The sequence below is a fragment of the Dendrobates tinctorius genome, unplaced genomic scaffold (assembly GCF_039654945.1).
Source record: "Dendrobates tinctorius isolate UK_male_01 unplaced genomic scaffold, ASM3965494v1 ptg000162l, whole genome shotgun sequence".
Classification (NCBI taxonomy): domain Eukaryota; kingdom Metazoa; phylum Chordata; class Amphibia; order Anura; family Dendrobatidae; genus Dendrobates; species Dendrobates tinctorius.
The window spans coordinates 22214576-22224836 of record NW_027361829.1 but is presented as its reverse complement, the minus strand read 5'-3'; the positions used below and the strand labels follow the sequence as shown (position 1 = coordinate 22224836).

At 44.8% G+C, this 10261-nt stretch overlaps 1 protein-coding gene across 1 annotated transcript in view; it reads left to right on the top strand.

The window, feature by feature from the left end:
* Positions 1-619: 619 nt before the first annotated feature.
* The window catches only part of ITGA9 (integrin subunit alpha 9), a 711654-nt gene continuing 702012 nt past the window's right edge, over positions 620-10261 (top strand). Inside the window, exon 1 of the mRNA XM_073549890.1 lies at positions 620-935. Coding sequence (XP_073405991.1) covers positions 748-935 — 188 coding nt within the window. The 5' untranslated portion in view covers positions 620-747. The remainder of the gene's footprint in view (positions 936-10261) is intronic.

The following is a 10261-nucleotide window of genomic DNA, read 5'->3' as shown; positions in this document are numbered from 1 at the left end:
CTACTATGATGTATTCTTACCATATATTGATGGTTCTTGCACAGGAGCCCTCTTCTGTGTCCACTACTATGATGTATTCTTACCATATATTGATGGTTCTTGCACAGGAGCCCTCTTCTGTGTCCACTACTATGATGTATTCTTACCATATATTGATGGTTCTTGCACAGGAGCCCTCTTCTGTGTCCACTACTATGATGTATTCTTACCATATATTGATGGTTCTTGCACAGGAGCCCTCTTCTGTGTCCACTACTATGATGTATTCTTACCATATATTGATGGTTCTTGCACAGGAGCCCTCTTCTGTGTCCACTACTATGATGTATTCTTACCATATATTGATTGTTCTTGCACAGGAGCCCTCTTCTGTGTCCACTCCCGTACTATGATGTATTCTTAATATGACTAGTAATTGCTGTTAAAATGATCACCTACACACTGTGAGTCACAGGTTTGTATGGTTGTGACTCTGTCTCCTTTCTGCTCTTCAGGCCATCCATAGCGCTGCGCTGCCCAGAACCCACTATGCATGGCCCATGCTCTACCCCAGATCCTCCACCAGATGGCGCACGTGCCGCAGGAGGTTCCCGCAGAAGTCTTCCCCGAGCTACTCCCTCCCAGGACGGAACCCAGTGCCCGGTAGTTCTGGTGAGAGGCGCCCGGTGAGAAGTCGCCCTGTCGCCACCACTCTGCCCTCTGGAAACAGTGTTGGCATCGCGGAGTTGGATAAAGCTCCGCAGTTGGATGTTACCCGGGATGATGGCTGCAGGAGCCCGGGGCACGGCTGCCCATGAAGTGCTGCTCGCTCTGCTTTCCTTCAGTTTGGCGAGTGCCTACAACATAGATCTGGATCACCCCGTGCTCTTCCAGGGGCCCAATGGCTCCTTCTTTGGCTATGCGGTTCTGGAGCATCACCATGATGACACGAGATGGTAAGATGATGGCTCCCTGGTCGCACATCCCTGGGCTGGTGCCCACCTAGACTGAGTGCCCACCTAGCGTGCCGGGCGGCTGCCACACCTGGCGATCACGTGCACACAGCACTTTGGGAAGTAGGAGCCCTCTGACAACCCTGACACAGGCTCAGCCCTCTGCCCTAGCTGGCAGCTACATACCCATGCCAAGGCGAAGGGCTAGCTGGCACCGTCCCTGGCACTCAAAGAATAGCATTCAGAAACATGGGCTGACACCCCTTGATACTTTCTTACCCTCCTGTCTCTTTAGAGTAGTGTAATAATTACTCTTCGCTCATGAGTGGCAATGTCCGATCCTCCGACCCTCCTCCTGTCACTGCGAGTTATTCCGTATTACGGGCACAGTCACCTCAGGTATTTAGGATTGGGCGGTCTGCCCCATTCATCCTTTACATTTTTGCTCTTGTGATGTTCGTTGACACTTCTGAGCACCAAGTTCTTCAACATGGCGCATGCGGGTTATGAATTGTGGGCAAAACAAAAACAATGCACCTTATTTTTGTCTTTGGCCGGTTTGCATATTGTTTTCTCAAAAAGGCGCACTTTTCACATAATTTATACAGTTGTGGCCAAAAGTATTGACACCCCTGCAATTCTGTCAGATAATACTCAGCTTCTTCCTGAAAATTATTGCAAACACAAATTCTTTGGTATTATTATCTTCATTTAATTTGTCTTAAATGAAAAAACACAAAAAGAATTGTCCTAAAGCCAAATTGGATATAATTCCATATATAAATGAAGATAATACCAAAGAATTTGTGTTTGCAATCTGACAGAATTGCAGGCCTGGATATGTGGGCTGAATAAAACTCACCTACCACTTTGAAAAACGTTACTATGGAGTGCTGCCTTTTTTTGGAATGAATATTGAAATTGTGGCTGAAAATAGGACTTTCTGCAGGGGCCGTGCACCCGAAGCTAAGTACTGTGCTGTTTCCTTTTTTTCTATATATATATATATGAAAAAACAGATCACATATAAACGAGACCTTGAAAACTTGTGAATTCAAAAGACTTGGGCAGATAAGGAAAACTGGAGAAACATACCAAAAACAGACAGAAAAGCTGAGATGCAATTATTTCTGAGTGGGGCTCATGGTCCCCGGGAGTAGATGCAGGGCTGCGGCATCCATGCGCTGCGTCCATGGACATTGTACGGCCACTTTATGGTGTCGCAGTGGCGGTGACCCACATGTTCTTCTCTCAGGGACCAAACTTCACAACACTGATAATGTGTGAGCGTGTGCACTGCATGTTTCCAATAATTTTACAGAAAGTTGGAAAGCCCCTTTATTTTTTAGGAAGGCTCCTTGTCTGCAGACATCGTCGTGGCTGGAGTGATTCCTCGTCGTCTGAGTGTCTTGTATGGCCAGGAGACTGTGGGTGATAGGAGCATCTCTTCTCGGATTTCCTTCCTCTGCTCTGCGCTCCTGTAGCTGTGGGAGTTTTCTGCTTATTGTGGAGACTTGTTCTGTAGGCTCTTTACCAGCGCTGGGTGGTGGAACGTCTCATCATAAAGAAGCATGCATGCTTACTTGTGCCAGAGTGTCAGAGAAGCTTCATGAATGCTGTAGACCGGTGGCATACAGAAGAGTGGGTGATGGGGTCTATAGCCCTCCTATAGGGACAGTAACACTGGGTACCAGAACCATGAGGCTATGCAGGAGATGCACTGCTTCCCTAGTTATCATCATTAAGGGGTTTGGGGCAGATTTCTGGTGTAAAACACCTTAAAAAATTGCAAAATTGTTCTGCAATGAGAAGTTGTGCAAAAATACTGTGACTTTTAGTGTTTTCACGCCTGTCCTGTCTAGCTTTACCAAAATTAGTAGCACTAATTCAGGAACATTTACACTTTGGTGGTGTAAATGTTGTCAGAAATGTATTCCATCTTCTGCTGAAGGTGCACCGCACTTATAAGCTGCACCTCCTTTAGAATTAGATGCATCTTACTCCACCATGTCTCTTCATTAAGTCTGGGGTGTACAACACCAGTATTAAAGGGGTCCTGAAGGGAATAGAAAAAAAATAAAGTAAATGTCAATGTAAACAAATTCCAAATATCAATGGTTTTGTCTAGAGAGATAATTAGTATAGAATTACAATGGCTGTCACAATGCAACTCTGACAGAAACCCTTCCTAGAATGTTAGGACTGATGCCGGTGAGCATGTGCAGTAGGTAGTGCCTTATGTTGTAAGAGTGTGAGCAGCCTCCTCTTACCTCAGGAACCATAGTGGAGAACAGTGTGAGTGGCCTCCTCTTACCTCATCACATATAGGGGAGAGCAGTGTGAGGAGCCTTCTCTTACTTCATCAAATATAGTGGAGTGCAGTGTGAGTGGCCTCCTCATACCTCAGCACCCATACTGTAGAGCAGTGTGAGTGGCCTCCTCTTGCCTCAGCAGCCATGGTGGATAGCAGTGCAAGCAGCCTCTTCTTACCTCAGGAGCCATAGTGTACAGCAGTGGGAGCAGCTTTTTCTTACCTTAGGAGACATAGTGGACAGCAGTGTGAGCAGCCTCTTCATACCTCAGGAGCCATAGTGGACAGCAAAGTAAGCAGCCTCTTCTTACCTCAGGAGCCATAGTGGACAGCAGTGTGAGCAGCCACTTCTTACCTCAGGAGCCATAGTAGACAGCAGTGTGAGCAGCCACTTCTTACCTCAGCAGCCATAGTGGACAGCAGTGTGAGTAGCCTCGTATTACCTCAAGAGCCATAGTGGACAGCAAAGTGAGCAGCCTATTCTTACCTCAGAAGCCATAGTGGACAGCAGTGTAAGCAGTCACTTTTTACCTCAGCAGCCATAGTGGACAGCAGTGTGAGTAGCCTCTTATTACCTCAAGAGCCATAGTGGACAGCAGTGTGAGCAGCCTCTTCTTACCTCAGGAGCCATAGTGGACAGCAAAGTGAGCAGCCTCTTCTTACCTCAGGAGCCATAGTGGACAGCATTGTCAGCAGCCTTTTCTTACCTTAGGAAACATAGTGGACAGCAGTGTGAGCAGCCACTTCTTGCCTCAGGAGCCATAGTGGACAGCAGTGTGAGCAGCCTTTTCTTGCCTCAGGAGCCATAGTGGACAGCAGTGTTAGCAGCCTTTTCTTACCTCAGGAGCCATAGTGGACAGCAAAGTGAGCAGCCTCTTCTTACCTCAGGAGCCATAGTGGACAGCATTGTCAGCAGCCTTTTCTTACCTTAGGAAACATAGTGGACAGCAGTGTGAGCAGCCACTTCTTGCCTCAGGAGCCATAGTGAACAGCAGTGTGAGCAGCCTTTTCTTACCTCAGCACCTCAGGTATCTTCAGTAATATTAGTGGAGCACCGCTTTCTAAATATGAAGAATGGTGGAGCTTCTTACTGCACATGCTCACAGCCACCTGACCTAACACTCTAGGACAGGTATCTTACAGTGAAACAAGTAGGCAGCCATTTTAATTCTATAGTGATTACTTCCCTACCACACCATATTTCTTTTTATTTCAGCTCTGTAGCGGTGCTACTTTGATAAGTTCCATGCAACTAACATCATACTCACCACCCGCCACCTTCAGCTGTTCCCTGTTCCGCTCTGGTCCCATGTTGCCATCTTGTGACCCCAACTTCTGACTGATTGGAAGTCAGAGGTAACAGTCACAAGCTCTCAGCGTAAGTCTATGGGAGCCTCGTTCTGGCTCTCATAGATTTGTATTAAAAAGTGACCTGCAGCTCGCCCAGCAAACACTGGTGCGATCCGGCAGGTCACAAACTTCTGAAGACCGACCAGAGTGGCACCAATAACAGATGAAGACGACAGCTGGTGAGTATAAGACTAGGAGCAGATACCTTAGATTAGAGGCACCTCTCCAGGGCTGCAGTAAAAACACCGCTGGAGAGGTGCTTTAAATGTATTGAGGAATATATTTATACTGACATTTCTTTTAGTTATTTTGTTTTTTCTATTCCCAGAGAACCCCTTTAATGAATCGGGCCCTTAGTCACTATAATGAATGATGCACCACATTTTTCAAGCAGCATAACCGCATTGACACTAAAAGCCCTGATTCATCAGTATGTTTTCACCATAATCCTGTTGTAAAATACATTGCAATGTTGCAACAATTGGAGTTTCTATGCTGGTCTCGGCCAGTTATGCCTTAGTGGATGGAGGTGGGAATGGGCACTACAAGCCCACCTACAGCAAATTCATCATAATTTACTCCAAAAAGTGGTATAAATGGCTCCACAGTGTACACCAACCTCTGACAGAGGCACCTGACACTTGTAGGATGCTCCAAATTAATTAAGAGGTATCCAACTATTAATGAATTTGTCTCATCTTACTCCAGCGGTGTTTTCATTAAGACTGAAGGAAACGACACCAGTCTTAATGAATCTGGCCCCAATAAGTATTAGTGTTGGTGACTATGCCCCAGTGTGGTGTCTGCAGTATATATACATGGTTTTCTGCAAAAAATCTTGTACCTATAACCTTACTCTACAGAGAACTGGCAAGTCATATAAATGAACCAAACCCAATGTCTTCTGCCCCCTCCTATAGCCCCCATGTCAGACACACACAGGGATCCAGGACTCTTTCTTTTCCAGTTGTGAAGCCAGTGACTGGTCGATGGCTGTCGCTGTGGGGCAGTTTTATAGAATATTCTTTTTTATATTCTGGCCTTTTGCCAAGGAGCCAGAATCATAGAGGAAAGTTCCAATCGTTCCAGCATGTACCGTGTCCCCATCATGGCTGAAATTCAATCTGCCCTGGTATGTGTTCACGGCTAGATCACATGAATTAGTTATGTCTTGACTGCTTGCTTTGGATGGAGCTAGTGATCAGCAGAATGGCCAGAATTTGTGGAGAACTATGACTGTATACACTGAACTGTCTCTAGACCAGGCCTTGCCCTGTTTCGGCTATAACTTGGCCTGGCTGGGCGGCTCACAAGTAATCTTCATAGCTGCGTGCACAAGGTCTCATATGACGTCCCGGCCCCGAGTGCTATATGTGAATGGCCAGGCTGTAATGTGAAAGTCACGGTATGGAAAATGCAGGCAGCGGGGGGCCGGCTTGTGTGTGCTCTGCATATGATACATGCCAATCCCCCCTTCTAAAACCTCTGCATACACAAGAGAAATGACACATAGTCCTGAATTACAGCAGGAAAAGGACGGGAAATGTTATAATATAAGCAAGCTATAGTAATACACAGAAGGAAGGTGGAATAGTTATAAGTGGATCCCATAAACATCACTTATTACCATAAGAACAGGGGTGCCTAAGAGGTTTGCGTGAACAGATTGGTAGTGCTTTTGTTTGACCATCACTCCATCCACTGAATTTGGGAATGATGGTCACACATCCGCACTACCATGTCCCATAGCAGTGAATGAGGCGGTGGCCTGAACAGCTGTGCGCTTGAACGCTTTGTTGGATTGGCTGCCCCAGAGTAGGTCCTGCTGACAAGGGAACCAGTGATCGCCCACTCTTGTGGAAGACAAGTGTAGTCCGCTTCAACGATAAGACTGGAAACATACTTTGCATGCATTCATGCCCACGGCACATATAGATGTCGAGACACTTTGCTGAAGTTATTAATTAAAGGTATTTTTAAAAGTGTTTTTCAGTCATAATATGTTGATGATCTATTTTTAGGAAAGGTGATCAATGTCAGATTGATGGGGACCCACACCTGGCACCCCTAGTGAATAGCTGCACCAAGCTCTGGTAGGGTTGGCTGGATGTAAACACTGAACCGAGCTGTAATACACAAGGCCTAAATGGCTTTCTACCCATAGCAATTATCACCTGAATGAACTTCAGTATGAATGTTCTTTTCCACTCAAACGACAAATGAGAAAACTCGTTTGTTGCAGATAACATCGTTTACGTGGGCGGAAAGATCATCTTTGCTTGGGAGCATCTGGTGTAAATGTGCTACCAGCGATGAAAGTAAATGGAAAGAATATTATAAGAACACCCTTACAATCATGGCAGCATGTGAATGATAGAAATTGACTCCCGACTGACTTTCTATTTCTCAGTTTATTTGGCAGGTGTATAATAAGACCCTGGCTTTTCAAGATCTCTAGATTTTTTTCCACCTACTCTGCACGGTTTGTTAACTGTTTAAATGGAATCTGTCACCCCATTTTTGCTGTATGAGCTACGGCCAACGCCATCAGGGGCTTATCTACAGCATTCTGTAATGCTGTAGATAAGACCCCGATGTAACCTGAAAGATAAGAAAAACAAGTTAGATTATACTCACCCGGGGGGTGGGGGCGGTGGGTGTCGCGGTCCGGCATCTCCCATCTTCATACGATGACCTCCTCCTTCTTACTTCTATCTCGGCTCCTGCGCAGGCGTACTATATCTGCCCTACTGAGGACAGAGTAAAGCACTGCAGTGCGCAGGCGCCAGGAAAGGTCAGAGAGGTCCGGCGCCTGCGCACTGCAGTCATTTACTCTGCCCTCAACAGGGCAGATAAAGTATGCCTGTGCAGGAGCCGCAGCAGAAGTAAGAAGGAGGACGTCATTGCTAGAAGATGGGAGGCGTCGGACCATTGCGCAGGCGCCAGGAGACGTCAGAGAGGTCCGGCGCCTGTGCACTGCAGTACTCTGCTCTGCCCTCAACAGGGCAGAGCAGTGCGCCGGAGCTGCGACGGGAAGCAAAGAAGAGGACGTCATCGCTAGAAGATGAGAGGCGCCGGACCAGACCGCGACACCCGTCGGATCCGGACCGCCCCTGGGTGAGTATAATTTAACTCGTTTTTCTTATCTTTCAGGTTACATCGGGGGCTTATTTATAGCATTACAGAATGCTGCAGATAAGCCCCTGATGGCGGTGGCTGCATCTTATATGCGAAAAAATAGGTGACAGATTCCCTTTAAGATGTCTATTTGCTTACCTGACACCCCCACTAATTGGTCCATAAGCCCCTAAGAGGTGCACAGGTCAGGAGACACGAGAGCACAGCTCCTAGCTGAGCACGTACCCAGGTTGGGGACGGATTCAGTAGAAAGCAGAGGTTTCCATTGAATCCTGCATTTCTCACTTTTCCTTTCTGCAGGCACTATCTCTAATTTGTAGTTTTGTCAGAGCTAGCTGCTATGATACCTCCCGTAGACAGAGACATGATGGCGTCCTGCTCTCCAATCTCGACGTAGCACATATTCCGATACAGCAGCAGTACACTATATAGTAATACCGAGCATTGTAGCTATAAATCAGCCGTGACATCTTTGCTCATGTTCCATTGTACATATTGTAGAATAGCTAGGCATCAATGCTGACGTCCTATAGATAGGACAGTGCTTATTGGGCTCGGGACCATGTCACATGTAGCCATGATGTCAGCAAAGCAGGATCACAACATTGGCGGGGCAGTCATGTGATTGCTGGTGAAAGTTCAGAAAGGGGGCATTCTTTATCATGTAAGAGACTTAAATATACTATTCTGTTGGTTGACAGTGGGTTCTTTGGGAAATAAAACTGTGAGACCAAGTTTTCTTTTTCTTTGCAAAGAACACTAATGGCCATAAGTGAGCTTATTATTCTGTTTTACATAAAAATCAAAATAATTAGTATGTGTCAGTATAATTTAGTCTCCCAGTGAAGTCACAATTTCCAGACGTGTATAGACCCACCAGACAGAAACTTCATGGAGTTTCCAGGTCAGGGCTAGGGTGGGCATTCTGAAGAGGGCAAAGCCTTCCTGATGTAGTAAGTTGTGTTGTGAGTGGCACTTTACAGTCCTCCATTCTTGGTAACAAATAGAAACTTTTAGAAACCTCTTTGCCAACTCTGCTACACACGTATTCTTTACACCTGTCCATTAAGCTCCAACTCAGAAGACTAGTGACAACTTCCAAATCAAGTTTCTTGATTTGTTGTGTCATAAAAATATATAAAACTGGAGCAGAAACCTTTCAGCCCATTGCTAAATGTGCGGGTGTTTTTCAAGCTGCGGTGGAGAGTGGGGGTCGTCTCGTGTCCTATTGGTAGGCGTGAATCCATGCGCTGAGGACATTTGGTACTGTACTAAAATAAGAAGAATGAAAGAAACTTTAAAATGATGTGCACACGCAAGATAATATAACAAATATACAAAAATTAATTATTGGCAAACAAAAAACATACATTTAAAAACAAGTAAAACCCATGTTAGGTCCAGTCGCTCATGACAATATGGTGTAGCAAATCAATAATTAATACTGCAGTCAGGGGAGGTATATACAGCCTCACAAATACTGTAAAGTCAGCCTGAGTAGAGGTGTTAGTCTAAGCACAGGGGGGGATATTATTGATTTGGTACACCATATTGTCGTGAGCGATTGGACCTAACATTGGTTTTACTTGTTTTTAAATGTATGTTTCTTGTTTGTCAATAAAATATTTTTGTATGTTTGTTATATTTTCTTGAGTGTGCACATCATTTTGTAGTTTCTTTTGTTCTTCTTATTTTAGTTTATATTGTTCTACTACTGGATGTAACACCCATATATTCATTATAGAATATTGTAGTGCACCCTGCCCCCTTTTCTGCCATTTGCTACTGTCTCACCTCTTTTTTATGAGCCCACAGAGCTACATTTATGGAGTTTGTCACTGGACCACTTACTAATACCAGACATTTTAAGATAATAGTGATGCTTATTCTTTTATATAGAGATAATTTATCCAGTGTATGAGGGAATACAGAAAATAAATGAGAGAGGATGACGTGATGACCATTGCTTTTTACCCCTTTCCTTCACTCTGCTGGTCTTATTTTGGTTATGCTATTGGGAGGGTTTCCACAATATTGGATATCTGAACATTTACCATAATGACCTAACTGGAAGACCCCTCACCCTAGTTGCAGTGTGATAACGCCTCAGGCAATTGCAGAACGTATGCTGGCAATGTATTATGGAAAGAATTCTTTCTACCCATGGCATCTACAGGGCAGCCATAAAAAAAAAAATACTGATTTCCCTACAGACCTGAAAGGGTTGAAATATAATCCAACTGATTTGAAAAGGTAAAGTCTACCAATTTAGTTAATAACCTACAAATACACCAAATGATAGGTTTACCTTGACAGACTAGACCCGTTGAGAGGAAGTGGGTCACCTTAAATACGATGAATGTTCTTGTGAAATCTCTATTTATGAAGTAAGTATGGAGTATAATGGATTTTTTTCCGTCCCTAGGCTTTAGTGGAATTTTACTGACATACAGTCTGTAACACGACTTCTCTCATTACCATTTTTGTAACCCCTTGGAAGCCTGTCATGTCCATATGAAAATGATTTCTG